Below are 18,564 nucleotides of genomic sequence, written 5' to 3'. Positions count from 1 at the left end.
CTAAACACATACCGGCTCTTCCTCAAGGCCTCCAACTCTCTCGGCATTGAAAATCATTTCCTTAACATCCAAAGTTTCATCAATGACCTGAAATAGTCATGAAAAGGTCAGCAACTAGCAAGTGGGTAGGAGGGACATTCATTTTAAGTATCAGTGCTTCTTTTCTACTCCATTTGGTGTAGGAAGCAGGCAAGTATTTGACACCTACTAACCAGTTAGTCTGTCACAACACCCTCAATGCAAGTGGGGATACAAATTTTCTGTGTGGGAGTTGGTCCAATAAGGGTGTTCACTTGCATTTTTCTTTTCTTTTTCTTTTTTTTTTTTTTAATTGGGTGGGGAAGACCAAAGAATAAATCCAGGGGTGCTTAACCACCAAGAAACATCCCCAGTCCTTATTTTTTGAGACAGGGTCTTGCTAAGTTGCTACAGACCTTGCTAAGTTGGCTGAGGCTGGCTTTGAACCTGCAATCCTCCTGCCTTAGCCTCCAGAGCCATGGGGATTACAGACCTGTGCCACCACCACACCTGACCACTTGAATTTCTCGTTAGGGAACTATTGTGGATACATGTCTCAAGAAAGACTACTAAGAAGCCAAGTTTAATTATCAAACTTAATTGAAAATAACCCAGAAACCTAAGTGACAGACAACACCAGAAGAATATAAAGGGGTATAAACTCTCTGCAGTATAAAAACTAAGCCCACCTTTATTCTTTCAAGTTATTAAATTGTAACTCACTTGAAAATGGCTTCTAGTGTTATTCATATCTTTGGTTGCAAATGTTATTTTCCTACTATAGAGCAAGAGATTAAAAAACTGTAGTAAAAGACTTTATTAGTCCTTCTCATCTGCAGATGCTAAATGACACAATTACTTCAGGAGTATAGCTGGAGCTCCCATCTCCTACTGTACAGAAACTGGGCATATGAACATGCAACTGAAGTGCTAACATCAGGCAACTCACTTTAGTGAGTCTCAAAAGGAAATGTGGGGCTGGGGATATAGCTCAGTTGGTAGAGTGCTCACAAGCACAAGGCCTTGGGTTCGATCCCCAGCATCACTAAAGAAAGAAAGAAAGAAAGAGAGAGAGAGAGAGAAAGAAAGAGAGAGAGAAAGAAAGAAAGAAAGAAAGAGGGGTAGGGAGGAGTGGGAAAAAAACAAGAAGAAAGAAAGCAAAAACACAGCCCGCCCCACAAGATCCCGAAAGAAAGAAAGAAAGAAAGAAAGAAAGAAAGAGAGAGAGAGAAAGAAAGAGAAAAAGAAAGAAAGGTGCTGGGCAGAATAAAGAATGGGCTCACCATATTTTCATCCACTTTATTCTTACTGTTTATCACTTTCTCTTCTGCACCAATCAGTCCCCCGTCTTGCTCTCCTACTCCAGACCCTGCGAGGGGAGAGACCACAGCTGAGTTTCCAGGAGGCCCACCTTGGGCCAATATCACAGAAGCAGCAAACTCCTGCCTGAAGGCCAGGAAGTCCCTCATCAGGTGCCTCCCCCACCACCGACTCAATATGTCACTGTGTTCCCATGTTTGAGGATGCACTGTGCTCTACAAGAATGAATGACAGAAGTATTTTCCAAGGACCAATGGGTATAATGGAGGAGGACAGAATGCTTACTTGTCCTCCACTTGGAAAAAAATGGAAATAAAGAGCCTTCAGGGAGAATATTTAAAGATAGATAAAAGTGGAGTATGAAGGCATTCAAGCAAACATGCAGCACCCTCATGTGACATTGCTGAGCACGTGCTACCCCAACAACCTGATTCTTCAGCACCCAGGATCTTCCACGTGGACAAAGGACCATCACTCAGCAATGTCTGCATTTGCCTTGTGCATGACAGTTTACTCCATGGGTAGCTCTTTCTGTTTCAAATACCCTCCAAGACACCTCAAGCTGTACTATTTGTCCTTTAAGCTTCAGCTCCTCTTGGACATACCCAGGTATAGCACGTAAAACCACACATTTTGTAATTATCAATCTCCTTCTGTGTCTCCCACTGGTTGTATCCTTCTCAGAGTCTAGATCCTAGAAGGTCACATCCTAAGTGATAGGTACAGAATGAACAGGAACAGAATTCTAACACCTGGGTGGGAAGGTGCCTTTCCCTACAAGGAGCAAGAATAGCAACATTTCTCTTTCCAAAGTCAGATATTGCTGAGTCAATGTCACCCATGCATGGCACTTGAAATGATAGCATCCAAATAAGTAGCATAACTGTACCCAGCAGAGACACAGGGAGGCAGAAAGAGGGGTAACCTCTTTATATAGCTCCAAAGCTCATAATTTCTAGTTATCACAAGTTTCTTATTAGTAATACCTACAGTTCTATACACATCTGTGATTTATTTGAACCTTATTATAAACAGATCGACCTGACAGCATACTCAACATTCAACAGTAACTCCCTGCAAGTGAATAAAATTCCAATATTAATTTATGCACTATGCTGCTATTCTTGGGCTTGTCAAAGGCAGGCAATGTCTAGTCACAAAACAAAGGGGTTTTTTGTTTTTTGGTGGTACTAGGGATGGAACCCGAGAACATTTTACCACCGAGTTATGACCTCAGGTCCACCCCCCTCTTTTTTAAAAATTTTATTTTGAGAGGCTCTTACTAAGTTGCCAAAGTTGGCCTCAAAATTACAATCCTCCTTCAGTCTCCCAAGTAGCTGGGATTACAGATATGAGCCACAGCTCCTGGCAATAATGCAAAGCTTTCTATCTTACAAAGAATCATTCTTAACACAGAGCAATAGGAGCAATTAATAACAGCTACCTCATCTGCTGAACTTGCAGGCTAGAGAATTCATTAACTATTATATAACATAGCAGCTATAAATAATTACTTTTTTCTAAACTCTTCACTTGAAATAATACTGTACCTCAACTATTGAGAAAAAAGAAGGGAGTTGCCTCAGCAAGGACCAAGCCCAGCAAATCAAATTCTAAGCTCATTCTAACTTGTTCTCTCTCCTCAGAATTTTGTACAGGCAGAATCCAATTTGAAAAATGATGTGGTTCTAAACCAAATTGCATAAAGACCTGCCATCAATCCACACTGTTTTAATACTTTTTTGTTGGTATAAACCACATGTTTTGTAAATACTAACCAAAACCACTTTGGTTTTATAAAATGCATAAACAAGTGACTTCAAGAGACCAAAAGTTAATAGTTAAATTGTTGCAACTCATAACAGTTTAAGTACAAAGGCAAAAGCCAGTTAAGCATCTAGAAAATTCATTTTTATCTATAAACATCTAAGATGTGCTGTTGAAAGGAATGTTAGCACAGTGATCTCCAAAAAGAGACACACCCCAGTAGAACATAGTAAAGCATTTTCAGAAGATTCGAATCACTTTTATGTTCTGAGAATGAATTGTGGTATAAATCAGAATACCAAATTCTCAGCCAGGGATCACTGCTTGGTCTATCCATAATCAGACTGTCAAAGTCAAAAGAGTGGGCTCATAAAAAACATGAAATATTTGCTTTAATTCTCAGTGACTTCAAAGAGTTGACTGCCCAACCACCCAGGGGATTCAACAATTTAGACTGGGAACCTAGGCAACAGAAACCACCAGCACTGAGCAGAGACTGGGTTCAGACCCCACGTCTTCCACTTCTTATGTTCATGACTTGCAAGTCATGCAATCTCAGAGACTTCTTCAAATTGCCTAATCTAGAAAACAGCTCAAAATCATGCCCTATAGGGAGGTCCAAACCATTAAACAAGACTGGGGATGTAAGGCATTCAGCACACTGCTTTCCTGAACTATCTTCAAAAACTGTACACTCACTAGAGCAAGGGTCTGTAACCTGTCTCCACCTATCAGCTTCTCACATTTAAGAAATGCTACAACTCAGGGACATAAGACAAGTGACACAGAGGACAGAGACAGTTAAACAGAAGGGGAAAAGATTTGGATAGAATAGCAAAGAAAGAAAGAAGAGGAATAAGGGGAAAAAAACAAACCAAAACAAATACAAACCTCTCCAACTGATGTAAATTATGCACATTCTTAAATTTTCTAGAACTCAACGACCAACCTGTATCTATTTTTAAAGACCTACCCAGGTTAAAATGATTCAGGAAAACGTCTGTTTGGGTTACTCGAAGCATCCCCTTTAGAAGGAAAGCTTTAAGATGGTCATTCAGTAACCAATACCACTGAAACTAGATTCCGAGTGTAGGAAAGGTGGTCCAGCTCACATGAAAGTAGGGCTACTCTGGCTCTACTCACAGCCATGGCTGAAGAAATGAGATGGAAAAGATCAGGTGATGGCATGAAACAGAAAATGAAACTTCCAACACACTGGGGAAGTGAAAAGGAATGAAGGTCTTAAAGGGGACATCTTTGACAAACCAACCTTTTTTCATTGGATGGTACAACTCCGGCTGAGTGTCTAGCAGAAAGGAAAACAATAAAAAACAAAATAGCACAAAAGGAGATTAAGAAAGAAAATGGTTTCTTTCAGAATTTCTGTCTTAGAATTTCTCTACAATGTCAACAATAGGTATTTTTTCCTTAAAAAGCCTTCCTGAATATCCCATAAACAAACCAGCAGTAAGATCCACAGCAAATCATTAAAAGGTATCCTTAGAGAGACAAAAAGTAGTAATCTGACTTGTGCCTTTTAAGGGAAATTCCAAAATTAGTTTAGCCCATAAAATTATTCTCAGAAAACAGCAAAAGTTGAAGTTAGTATTGATTGTGGTTTGCTGTTAAGGAGACAAGGTCCCAGCTAAACAATGTACAAGATGTCCCAAACCCAAACAAGTATAAAAAAGTTGTCTATATATGGCCACCCTATAGCCCCACAGGTTTGAGATTGTAAGATAAGTATTAAGAGCAGGGTAACGTATCTTTAGCCACTATTTTAATGGTTCCTGTTTTATTATTAAAAGACCAACTGTATTGCATTTGTACAGTCTGATAAAGGCTAGGCTGACTGCATACACACCCCATCCAATTTGGCACCTTCCCCAGACCTCTGTTCCAGCACTATACAGAGTCATGTGACTGTACCCCAGTGACTGCAGGGTACTATCAGTTGGAATTCAAATCCTGACTCTAAACCTATGAGCTATGACCCCAGAGACAAGTACTTAACTTCTTTAAACCTTGGAATTCTCAAAGGGGGACACTCACAGTACCTACCTTAGAGGATTAAATGAAAGCATCCAAGCCAAATGCTTAACTAAAGTTGGCATATAATCAGGGTTCCATAGCTGTGAGCCATTTTTATCATTACCATCACCATTAGCAGCAGCACTAAACAGAATCTGATTATACATACTGGTCCCAGGGCACAGGTCTCTGTGGCTTATTTATTTCTGGTGCAGACTCAAGGCTTTTAGAGATACTTTTAGACATTTTAGACTTTAAGTCATTGAAAACCAAGGGAGTAAAGGAAAGCGTACCTGACTAGGAATCAAAGGACACAGCTTCTTACCCTACCACAGTGGAGATGTGACCTTGAGCCAGCCCAGGCACCTTCTTAGCTCCTCCCCATCTACCTCCCAAGACTTATGAGAAAACACAGTAAAACATGAAGGTGTTATTTCACTTGCCAAGTGACTCCCACACATGAGGGGCGTCACATAAGCAGGGAAGAGCAGAGGGCGTGAAGCCATCCAAAGAAAGGAATATTCTTGACTTCATGGTGATACTGAAGCTAATTAGCTGTCAAGACCTAGCACAGTACCCACACACAGTAAGTGCCAGGGGAATCCTGTCTCCCTCAGACAACCAGGAATACAACATCCCCAGCTCAACCCAGCTTCAAAAAAGGGACTCCAGTTTTCTAATTCCTTTCTCCTAGACCCATGGGTCAAAGAAGTGTACTGAGGACCATACGCACCTTCGTTCTCAGGTAAGGACGGGAAAGGATGGAAGGGGTGGAACGGTGGGATCTCGTCACTCTCCTCAGAGCTCACCCGGACGTCCATGGGGCTCTCTGAGATGGAGGCCGTGAACTGGTCCATGTCTGCTCGCTGTTCCTGAAGGAGCTCATCTGACAAAGACAAACACAGCAGGGAACAGATATGCAGCTTTCTGAAAGACCTAATATCTAAGCACAGGACTAGCAGTCTGAAAAAGGCTAATGCTTGAGCCACAGCTCAAGATCCACAGTGTCCCACCAGCCTACAACCCAGCTGACCACTCCCAGAAAGACCTTTCTCTATCTCTGCAGCACAGCAGAGCTTCAGAAAAGAAACCCCAGGGCTCCATCCTGGCCCATCCTCTATTTCCACATTCCAGTTATGTGCTCTCCTCCAAAGCCAGTTGTGGATTTGTTTTAATTATATAATTTATGATGTATAATGTGATGTTCTAACATATATAGTGAAATGATTACTAATTATGCAAATTAACACTTCCATCATGTTCTCTAATTACTTCTTTTTACTGGTAAGAACACCTATAATCTACTCTCCTGGAAAATTTTCAGCATACATACAGTAATATTAACTACAGTACTTATAGTGTACATTCACTCACAATTTCATACCCTTTGACCTATTTTGCCAATATCAGTTAAAAAAATAAATAAAAAATAAAAATAAAAAATCCCTATACACCATAGCTCCTGTAGCTATTGCCCAACTGTCTTATCCATCTTAGACAGTTTCTTAACATCCAGTAGCACTTTCTATTTGAACCTGTAAAAAAGAGAATTCTAGATTTTCTTCCCAACCTCAGTGAACACTAATACCATATCCATCCACACCCTGTATGTGATTCTTGTTCTTCTCTTTCTCACCCACATCCAACTCCCAGCACATCTCTTTGCCCTTCTTCTGGAATATCCTAAAGATATCTCCTAGCTTCTCAGCACACATCTCACTACCATATCTCTCCTGGATTTTCATAAACATTTCCTGGCTGATTTTCAAATTGAATTAGCTCTCCACGTGGCAGTCAAGTGTTTTTTAAAAAAAATTCATATTCTTTTTTAAAAGTAGAATCCAGATCTAGTTACTCTCTAGGTTAAAGCTCTCTAAAAGCATCCCATTACGTTAAGTAAAATCCAAACATCTCGATTTTACTGAAATCTCTTCATGATCTGGAGCCTGCCTACTTCCTAGGTCTCATTTCCCTTCACTATGATATGACCACACTAATCTCCTTGAATGCACTGACTTGAATTTTAGGCTTTCATAATCATCATTCCCACTGCCAACTGTGTTTTCCCTTGTGATCTTTGCATGGATAGCTTGTGCTTATCTATGGTTATTGTTCCCCAGAATCGGCAAACTGACCTAAAGTCACGCCACACTATTACAATCTGTTTCTAATATTCTACTCAGCATTTATAACCATCTGATATTTGTTAATTTTTTGTTCTGTTTTGCTGCCTGTTTCTTTCCTACTGGAAAAGAAACTAGCAGCTATTATCCACTGGTATACCATTTCACTCTGGAACACACAGCAGACATGATAAAACTTGTGAAATAAATGAAGAACAGAGTGGGAGAGAAGGTGAAAATTTGTCTAAAACAGAACACCTTGAATTGCTGAATATATCAACAGTTAAGGGGGGATGGGGAATAGCAGAAGGAAATGTCCTACGCCCCTGTAATTTCACACCTGGGATTCTGTTCTGCTAATAAAAGTGAAGATCAATGGAACTCAAGGTTCCCAGCCCAAACATCTGTCCTTGGAGACTCCTTGACCTTACCATGTGAGCTTCTGTTGATTTCAGAACTCTGAAGCTACAGTGAGATAATGCGCTATTCCATTGGCCTTGCTGACTCCTACTTCTCTCATCTTGTTCAGCCATGGTGCCTGGGCCTCACTCAGCAAGAAGTCCCAACCTGCCCTTCACACACTCAGCAAGTACCCACCAATTTCCTCTTGAATTTCTTGTGCTACATAAGGAACTTTGTAGAGCAGAGAGAGGCTTTGGTTCCTTCTTTCTTCAATCACATGGAGATGTGTCATTACCTGGAAGCACAATTATGACGGAGAAGTCTTGTCAGTGAAAACAACCAGGCCAGAAAGAAACATGAAGGCAAAGGACATTCACACACACTTACAGAAAAAGAAATTCAAAAGGTGCATTCTTTATAGAGGCCAACAGGGCAGCTGGTCGCGGAAATGTATTACTCCCCATGCCATATTTACTGACTGCTAAAGTACAAGAATGTGTTTAGACAGCATTATGATGACACCAGATGACATGAAAATCTATCTATAGGAAGACACCATGTTAAAAGAAAATTTAGTTTAAAAATGTTTGCTAGCCAGTTATTGGCTTGATTTTCATACAAGGTACTTATCCCCAAATACAAAGAGTTAAAGAGCCCTACTTTTTTTTTTTACAGTGCTGGGTGTTCAATAGGTTTTGTTGAATGAAAAAGGACAAGTGTCAGTTAATTGTTATCATCTGTCAGATCAGATAGGATAAAAAGACTGAAATCAGTGGCTAAAAAGTAATTTGTGGAAAGAGGAGACCATTTATGGCCTTTGCTTAGTGAAGCAAATGCTTAAAATAATTATTATGGTAACCAGGAGAGTTGGAAGCACACACCTCTAATCCTACTGACTTGGGAGGCTAAGGCAGGAGGATCCCAAGTTTGAGGTCACCCTAAGCAATTTAGCAAGACCCTGTTTCAAAATAAAAATAAAAAGGGTTGGGGATGGTTTAGTGGTAGGAACCCCACCAGGTTCAATTTCCAACAATGGGGGAAAGATGATTATGATGGTAAAGAACAGAACTAGTTTATTCCTATTTAACTAAATCACTATTCTTTAAAATGATGCATGATAATTTTTTTCTAGCACTGGAGATCGAATTCAGGCCCTCGTGCATGCTAAGCAAGGGATCTACCACTGAACTACATTCCCATCCCTAAAAAAAATCGATCTTAAGGAATTGTTAAATGAAGTTAATGACCACAGCTCACTTAGCTCACTTAGCTTCTGAATCCACAAGTTTCAAGGATGTTCATTCAACAACAAAATAGGGTGGAGCTGAAAGGTGATCTGGGATAAAGTTCACAGTGAGGCACAGTCTTGATGCTCACAGAAGATCCTACTCTAAGCTAAGCTTCTGTTCCCAGTCAGACTTGCAGTTACCGTGCTTTTCCTAAAGAGGGTGCTCAAAGTCAACACATTAATTATGTGGGCTTAAGGCCATTAACGTGAAGGGTCAAAATGGAAAAAAAAATTAATGTAAAGATGCTTTTATTAAAGATTGATGATTGGTTGTCTCTGACCTTTAAAAGCAAGGATAAAGCAATTTAATTTTATATTTGCCATTCCATTCAAGTATACTGATGGGAAAGCACAAGAGTGAGTGCTTTGGAGAAAAAGGACAAATGGAACTGAAATGTACCACTCACAGCCTCAGCAAAGGTTGACACTGTTAACTTCCTCAGATGTAGTAAGGAGCTGTCTGGGAGAGAATAGTTCATATATCCACAGCAGGACAAGAGCCACAGGGTGGAATACTGGAAATTAGTGTCTTCATAGTAACCCTTGAATTATATAGTACTAAGGGGGTAAAAGCACCGTCTCATATTTAGCCAAAAGTTAAACAGGTTGATCATCTCTAAATTTAAAAATCCAAAATCAGAAATGCTCCAAAAACTGAAACATTTTGAGTGCTGACATAATTACACAAGTGGAAAATTCCACAGCTGAATTCACATGAAGGCTGCACTCAAACAAAACACAGGTACATAAAAAATACTGCATCACTTTCAGGTTATGCATACAAGTGTACATGAAACAATGAATTTCAGGTTTATACTAGGGTCCCTTTCCAGGCCATCAGGACATCCCATTATATACACAAAGAGTATTTCAAGATCCAAAAAAATCCAAAATCAGAAAAGCATTTTAGATAGGGGATACTCGACGGGTAACAGGTTGAATATTTTGGTTTTTTTCTAGCATTCAGACTACTTGGCCACACTTGGCTAGAATGATAGGTTGAAAGTGGACAGTAAAAGCTCAAATGAGAGCTGGGTCTCCCCCAAGATGTTCTACATGGGAAGACTCTACTTCCCACTCTACTTGGAATGCAGTTTGATCTTATTTGGAGGGGTTGTCCAATTATTAATTCAACAAATGGAATGACGCCCCCCTTTCTAAAATTCTCACCACACAAAATAGACTAATTTTATGTAAAATACAACATAATCTAATTTTAAACAAAAAGTTTGGAAAAGTATGCTTTTTATTAAAAAAAATCAGTAGGACCCAAGAAGCCTAACCCAATCCCAACAATATGCATTTCTCCACTTGTCTTCTCAGAGTACTCCAGGACTCTAGGCCTTTTCTCCCTCTTTTCTACTCCGTATGATATGAAGTCAAGTCTTGAATGGCCCATATCAGATGCCTCCCAGGGTCCTAGACCCAGCTCCTTCCCACATTTCCCACTTTTTTCAAGTCTTGAGTTCTTCTTTCCCCTGAACATCCAAATTCTAATGTAAACTCTATGTACTTCTGACCAACAAGTGGAACAAAGCTAATACTTCTGGGCAAATTATGTTTATAACATACACAAGAAGTTCAGAGGGACCCATGCTGTAATTATATTCCATGTATAATGGTACAATCAGCACAGCATTATATTTAAAATATGGAAGGAAATAAGATTACAAGGCCATCTAGGAAAACGAACAGGTTGAGCTGCTAGACTTCCCGGCTTAAAATAAACCTAAGTGTCTTGTAGGCAAAAACCATTTTCTTGGAATACATACACACAAAAAAAGGAAAAAACAAGTAAATATATGGATAAATTACCAAAATGAAAAAGAGGAATCAGAAACAGATCTCTACAGATAACTGTAAAGTAAACCTGGACCCAATATGGAACAAAACCCAAGAATATAAACATGTCTGTCTAAAAAAAACTAAATCCACAGAAGAAGAGAAATCTCTTTTTAAAAATTTCTTCTATCACTGGATGACACTCCTAGCCCAAAACCAACTTTTAAGATCTGCTTAATATGTTTGCCTAGAAAAAGGTTTCAAATATTAATTCTGGTGATACCCTAAATCAGAAATAAACTGATATAAAAAACAATTTACAAACTATATCTCTTCAATACAATCATGTATTTCTAAACCTTCAGAAACTTTAAATACAAAGTATTTAGCATAGGGTATAGAAAAGATATTTTTAAAAGAGTGCCATAACAACAACCAATGTCATGTACCGAATATCTCTAGAAATCAAAAATCATTTTCTATGAATAGTAAGCACAACTAGAGTGCTATATTACCGTAAGTCAATGCCTATGTCCCCAATGAAAATATGCTCAAGGCAGTCATTTGTGTCTAGGCATACCTGGGATTTCATCTGGGCTGCCTTTTCTGGATCAACAGCCAACACATGTTGGTAATGACGAATGGTATGCAGGCGATCTTTATTCTCAGCACGCACATAACGCCGCAAAGCCTGGAGAATGCGATGAGGCTACAAAAGAGAATAGTTGTTTTACGATCCAGAGACTAGAAAATTAAAAACAGTAGGAAATAAAGTGTGAAAAGTTCACTTAAAAATGTAAAACTTAGCTATGAACAAGAATGAAAGCTATAGATCTGAAAGCTTTAGCCTACCAAGCAACAGGAAACTATCTTTCTAGGTAAAAATACCAAAAACTAAGTTCCAGCATTGTATTAGAGCCATAACAAATAGTATTTCCAGGAAATCTACAGTCCGTAATCCTCCTCTAATAATCTTTCCTGGCTGAGTCTGACACCTGAATTATAAGTTAGGAAGTCTCCTATATCACCCTAAAGAAAAAAGTATAACAACTCACTCAAGAAGGATACAAATATCCTTCCAACACTTCCTATTTCCAAAAGCAAGGCAGTTTAGAATTAAAAGATTTTAAAAAGATGTTGATATCACTTACCCAAGAGTTTCAGTGTAAATTACTTTACCCTTTTCTTTTTCTTGATAGAACTGGTTCAAAAGCCTTCATTCATAGAAGGCAAATTTTCATTTTTGAAAATAAGGTTACCAGAAAGTCCACCAATTGTGTAATTCCTAAACAATATCCTAAGGTTATGCTTTTCTACATAATACCTTTTCCTTTCTAATCTTTTTTCCTTACCATTAGTACTGTCAAAACTTGTCATAAACATGTAACTTTTACCAACCTGCATGACATTCGCTGGCACCATTTTAGGGTGAACAACACTGTTATAACTCATGAGTGATTCTGCTTGGACTACAACTCACCCGAGGGGGGTCAGACTGCAGGGCAGCCAGGTAATTCTCCAGAGCCATCCGTCGGCGGTCATTCAGCATGGCCTCCACACGGGCCAGGTGGGTTTCCACCAGCTGCTGCTTCTCGCTGGCTGCTTCCTTCTCTAATGCTTTAACCATAGCTTGGAAGTGCTAACCCATGAAAGAAGGAACAATATTTAATTTGCAACACCTGGAGAAAGTCTAAGCAAATACCCTTACACTCAGATATTTCTCCATACCCAGTGTCAGTGACAGTAAGGTTCAGAGAGCAAAGTGAGGGTAGGATCAAGATATGCTTCTGAGCTCTATCATGATAAATACTCTCTTAATTAAAAAAGCAAGTTAAATCTCAGTGTTAGAGGGACTCCTTAGCATTTCTGTAACTGAAATCACTAGCACTGCAAGCTCAAGCTCAAATCTGGTTTTTTCAATGTACACTAAAGTAAAGGAATACCACCCGGCTGACATGACAGCATACCTTAGTGGTGGAGAGCTTGCCTAGAATGAACAAGGCCCGGGTTTGATTCCCAGCACCACAATAACTAAACACACACACACACACATACACACACAGAGAGGAATACTGGTTCTTCCATGTTAAGCAAGGTAAACAAGGGTCTAACTTCAAAACCCTGAAATTGACAAGCAATAGTAAATACACTTTCAAATATAATATAATAACATGGTGAGTTATGCTGAATCATGCCTTAAAGTTGTAAAGGGCAAGTTATCTATGAGGTACTTGGCCAAGTTTAAAGGTAGTTTAAGGCTGTTGAATTTAATTTCCTTGCATAAGATGCACTGGCTTGTAACGCTTCGATTTTTCTAGGTCATTGGTAAGAAAACAAAGATCTTCCAGAAAAGAACTACATTACAAGAAGACAGAAGTTAGCTTAAAAAAAAAAAAAAAAAAAAAAAACTGATTTAAAATGTAATCAGGGTCTGGGGTATACTCAGTGGCAGAGTGTATTTAAACAAGTAAGGCCCTGAGTTCAATCCCAAGCACCCGCCCCACCACACACACACACGTTTTCGAAAACTAAAGCAGTCCTATAAATTGCTATCCCTATTCCTAGCAACTCTCTCTTACTGAAGGGGAATGTAGTTTGCTGCTATGATTTTAAGGTGGTAGTTTTACAAAGTTAGAGATGAACTGCCTTTTGACTTTTGAGTCTGTGAATAAATAAATCAGTATTGCTGAAAAACAAGTCACAGGCCAAGAACAAAGATGACAGAGGACTTTTGCCAGGAAAGCAGAACTAACAAGTGGCAGCTAAACTAAGGTTACTTCCTGGCATGAATTAAGTATACTCTTGAGGTAGGTTTGATTTCCTTCTACCATAGATGAGCAATACTAGAGGTGAAAAAGGTCAGTTACAACTTCCTTGTAACTTAAGTCCCTGAATAAAAAGAGGTGGCAAATTTAAATTTCCTATGGCTTTGACCATATTTTAAACTGGTAGGCTGCATTTTTGTCCTTGAAGAATACATCTTACCTGAATGAGGGTCTGCCTCTCTGCTTTGGGGAGGTTCTTGGCTTGAAGCTCTGCCTCTTCCCACTCTTTCTTTACCTACAAAGGTTAAAAACACTCACCAGAGAACAATCCTCTGAATCAACTTCCCTGTTTTCTAAAAATACTGCCAGGCACTGAATCCAGGGTCGGAAACTGTGCAAAAGGAAACTGCGTCATGTGATCGCTTATGAATTCAGGGTTGCTGCTGCCTCAGAAAGTTCTAGGCCTGAACTATCCCCAGATGGAGCCTCAATTCCATGACCACCTTGTTACTTAATCTTCAACTAGTTACTTTAAAAGTCTCTGTGCCTTAAGTCTACTCATCAAAAAAACAGGTTAATATATATTTCTCCGAACAGTTATGGAGAAAACAATTAGCATCTCCTATATGGTAAGCCCAAGGCAGGTGATGTAAAGGTATTTGAGGGACAGTTCAGGTCAAGCAAGGTATTCCTGTCAATCTCCTCTCAATGTTGAGCGCATTCATAAGGAAGCTGCACTCTGGGCTCTCACTACTCTGAACTTCGAATGCTCTTAAGGAAAAGAAAGCCCTCGAGACTTAGAGCCTTCCACAGGCAGTGGTATTTAAAGCCAGTGATGGCAAAGAAAGGCAGCAAGTGAGTAACCGGTACAGGACGAGCTCGGCAGTGTCTGCAACACGTCATAGAGAGAGTGACTACATGATCACGGAGACAGGGTAGGGAAGGACTCACCCACCCAGCAAGGAGCTTCCCTGATACTCCGGAACCTCACTACTCCTTACCCATTACACAGGATATTTTAGAAAGATGGTGTCTCTTTCTTCAACTAAAACTACATGCTACAGAACGCTTGTGAAGCACACACAAGGCCCTGGGTTGGATCCCCACCAAAAGAAAAGAAAACAAAAACCAACCAACCAACCAAACGAACAAAACCTATGCTACCCAATGCCAAACGAAGAATAAGAGAAATGCCTAAGTTTACCCTGTCCATTCGGTTGCGGTGCCGAATTTCCAACTGTTCCTTAGCCTTCTGGAAGCGAGCATGCTCATTATCATCTGCAGAGGTCTCGAAATACACATCAACATCATTGGTTGGCAGAGGAGTTGGAGGAACTGAAACAAAATTACAGAAGGAGTTTGCTTTGAGGGTCAGGGGTCAGTCAGATGCAGTGTTAAAACTGCATAGTGTTCTAGGAAAAAAACCAAGCTCAGGACCTGCAAGATGGACTCAATTTGTGTCATGCCTCACTGTAAGTGCAGGGTGCTGCTGTCTGCCAAGACTTCACTTTGTTAGATTACAGTGGGCAATATTTTTTGCACTGTATTCATCAACCATGTCAGTCCATACTAATACACCAACTTATGGGTAGCTCAGTCCCCTGATATTTTCATCACTCATGAGGCATCCTCTCCAGGACTGTAGAGCAGAAAATAAGAAGCTGCTTCCATGCCTTCCCTTCACAGCGTGAAACTTGAAAACCTAAAAAATAGCTACCTTACTACCCGTCACTAATGTCTGAACAGGGACCAGTGCTGAAATCAGACCCTGTAGAAGAACATCCACGAGTGTCTCAATTTTTGAGGAACTCATTACCCCTTTCACCCTTCTGGCAATCTTTAGGTCCTAACTTACTTTGGGAAACTGGCTGAATTGAACAGTCTTTAAATATAGAATGAGTTAGAGAAAGCCCAACTCATTCTAGATATAATTTTTAAGTTTTCAGCCTTACTGAAAGACTCTTACACCCATCCCCAATATCAAGGATAACGGGGGTAAAACTAAGTTTCTATAGTTTACAAGGGCACCTTCCATGGATGTGAAGATACCTTGGGCTTATTGGACCTATGACACTGAACGGAGGGCCTTTTCAGAAGTCCCTCCAAACATAAGCCCATTGGAATGGACAACCCCTCACCGTACAGCTGTTCACATATAACTATCTCTTACTAGCACCAGGCAAGTGAGTATAAATATAGTGGAGTTTAGCCTCCTAAGAGAAAGAACTGAGAAGGGAGCAAGTTCACTTGGGTAACCACTTAAGAAACACCCCTGGAAACGTGTTAGCCTAATTCACTCAAGATTTCCCGAACTAGGGAGAAATAATGTGCAACTTGCTTAGAATACATTGTGACATACAGCAAATGCCAAAATACAACTAATTTTTAATCTGGTAACAAATTCACCTAATTTCCAGAATTGTGTAATTTTAATCCATTAAAATAATTGTTGTTAATAAATATAACTACTATTAGACTAGCCAGTTACTCCAAAGTTTTTCTGTCAGAAGAATCTTCTTTGCTCCCTTCAATAAACCCAAAGTAAAATAATGTGAAGAATATTTTGAGTTCTACATAAGATTAAAGAGGACCTTAATATCCAACTTTCAGATTAGCTAAATTAGAATATACTGCTGAGCAGACAGATCACATTCTCCAAGAAACTCAAAAGTTCAGTGAAGGAGAATTCAAGTCCATTGTGCTAAATGCATATGGTCATCAGTGACACATGTCTGCAGGCTCATGAGCTGAGAATGGTTTCTGTCACTGGGTGGATACAAATAATGCAAAACACAGCAGTGCCTCCACCCTCCCTGGTAACAAAAGAGGAAAAAGACAGCACGTCCAGAGGTTTGCTTTTAAAGACACAAAGGGCTCAGAGGAGAATCATGACAATTCATGAAGCCAGCACATCTACTTGCTTCAGCCCCCTCTAAAGAGGGACCCAAACAAGACCACAGGAAACCTGATGCTCAAGATCTTCAAAGCCTTCCAGTCAGCACCCCCTACCCCATCACAAACAAAGAATTTCTCCTCAGCAATTTCCCCAAAGCCACACCAATTTCACAGACCTTCCATTCCAGTGTGTCTCAGGACACTATTTATATGAGCCTGTGGATAGAGATTGCCACCTCTGTATTCTGTGAGATCTTTAAGGGCCCCAATTTCTGAAGTTTTGTTGATTCTTAGTTTGAGTAGTTTTGCAAAGCAGTAAATACCACAATAATTTTTATCTCTAAATCTTTCCTCAATAAAGTTTTTGCACCAAAGTTTCTAAGGCTCATTCTCTTTCACCTTTTCAACTGTATCAAATAACAGCCTTTTCCAAGTACAGCAACTTTCAGAGTGGAAGCTCTGAAAGCATGTTGAATTTGATTAAGATTTAAAAACTCTTTAGAAGGGGAGAAAAAAGGGGATGGGGAGATAGCTCAGTTGGTAGAGTGCTCGCCTCACAAGCACAAGGCCCTGGGTTCAATCCCCAGCACCGGAAAGAAAAAAAAAAGGCAGGGGGGGCATGAAGGTATTTGAATGAAATGAAAAACCATCAGAAACCATAGCCCCAAACCTCTAGAGAAAATACCAGGAACAGGAATCAACTCATTCTGATGAATTCCAGAGGAGGAATCAAAGAAAACTGCCTCACCTGAGGGTTTCCCCACACATGGGCTAGTAGTGTCAGGTAAGAGGGACTAACAAGAAGAAAAACTTTTTACCTGTGTCTAATATAAACCCAACTCAACTGAACTACTGCACTGAGTAGTAATTTCTCTGAGACCAAAACAACACGAACTAAAATTCCTTCATTTCCTAAAGCCCTGCATGACCCAGTGTTGTCAAAATACTGGAGAAACAGTACTACTTGGCTACAAAACTCTCTCCCCTAGAGTAAAGAATACAAGGTATTTCAGTATTATGGAATCCCTAAAGTGTTGTTGCTTCTTTCAAGAGCAGGCGTTCTGTCAGGTGGCATGCATCACAGGGCTCAGTAACAGGGTAGTCCAAAGATGAGATTAAGAGGCAAAGCTGAGGCGGGGCCTGGTGGCACATGCCTGTAATCCCAGAGGCTCAGGAGGCTGAAGCAGGAGGATCACAAATTCAAAGCCAGCCTCAGCAACTTAGCAAGGCCCTAAGCAACCCCACGAGATCCTGTCTCTAAATAAAATACAGAAAAGAGCTAGGGATGTGATTCAGTGCTTAAGTGCCTCTGAGTTAAATACCAGACACCAAAGAAAACAAGACAAAAAAAAAAAAGAGGCAAAGCTCAGAACACGATCATGGGCAGAATTCAAGGCTATTCTGTTACCCTTTGTGCCTTTCAATCACAGATGCTTCCCAACCAACACCAAAGAACCCTCAGCACCTGTAGACTCCAAGGCTAGATGAAAAAAGAACAAGCCCCTGGTTGTGGCCACCTGCTGCACCAGGGAAGGCACACACCACCACCACCACCACCACCACCAACCTCCAGCAGACACAAGGAGAGCACGAGACATGGAAAACTGAGCTTACTACTGCCAACAGGAAAGCAAAGCCTCAGTCTAGAAAGCACAAAGATGAGGGGGAAACGACTGACAGCAAACACCTGAGTCGGTGGAAAGACGACACAGATGCAGTCACAAGGACGGCCAGGAATAGACAGAACGCTGGACAGGACAGCGCTGCTGCACAGGGCCAGCGCGAGGCGAGACTTACTCATCGCTTTACACACAGCCATACAATAATCCTCAGACTCAAAATTGTTCCTGTTGCCGCCGCAGCCGCCATATATAAAGCGCACGCACTTTCCCTTGGAGAGGTCGAAGTACCAACGAGGCATCACAGCCCGGCAAGGCCCCGTCATCGCCTCCTGGGAGCAGACAGCTGTGTGAAAATGGTCAGAGTATCAGCAGAGCAAAGGCAGTGCTTCAAATGCTTCAAAATGCTACCGGCCAGCCAGGGTGGGACTAGGTGTAGGTGGAGGGAGACCACAATGGACCTTAAGGCCCTGGCTGACCTCACTCACCCACACAGGTCAGGGGTTCTGTGCGTGAAGTCACTCTCCATGTGATAAAAACATTTGGGAAAGGAG

General features: G+C 40.5%; 1 protein-coding gene across 4 annotated transcripts in view; it reads right to left on the bottom strand.

Annotated features, from left to right (window-relative positions):
- Nucleotides 1–18,564, bottom strand: part of APLP2 (amyloid beta precursor like protein 2) — a 62,202-nt gene that overhangs the window by 2,949 nt on the left and 40,689 nt on the right. Inside the window, exons 7-16 of one of the 4 annotated variants that reach the window (XM_079102848.1) lie at nt 18,189–18,356; nt 14,701–14,831; nt 13,717–13,791; nt 12,212–12,370; nt 11,312–11,440; nt 7,857–7,956; nt 5,870–6,022; nt 4,376–4,411; nt 1,302–1,387; nt 13–87 (exon numbers count right to left, since the gene is read on the bottom strand). In XM_079102848.1, coding sequence (XP_078958974.1) covers nt 13–87; nt 1,302–1,387; nt 4,376–4,411; nt 5,870–6,022; nt 7,857–7,956; nt 11,312–11,440; nt 12,212–12,370; nt 13,717–13,791; nt 14,701–14,831; nt 18,189–18,356 — 1,112 coding nt within the window. The remainder of the gene's footprint in view (nt 1–12; nt 88–1,301; nt 1,388–4,375; nt 4,412–5,869; nt 6,023–7,856; nt 7,957–11,311; nt 11,441–12,211; nt 12,371–13,716; nt 13,792–14,700; nt 14,832–18,188; nt 18,357–18,564) is intronic. The other 3 variants (XM_079102850.1, XM_079102849.1, XM_079102851.1) reach the window with 3 other exon arrangements.

This window comes from Sciurus vulgaris (assembly GCF_902686455.1).
Source record: "Sciurus vulgaris genome assembly, chromosome: 11".
NCBI lineage: Eukaryota > Metazoa > Chordata > Mammalia > Rodentia > Sciuridae > Sciurus > Sciurus vulgaris.
The sequence above is the reverse complement of the archived record's forward strand: the minus strand, read 5'-3'. Positions and strand labels throughout refer to the sequence as shown.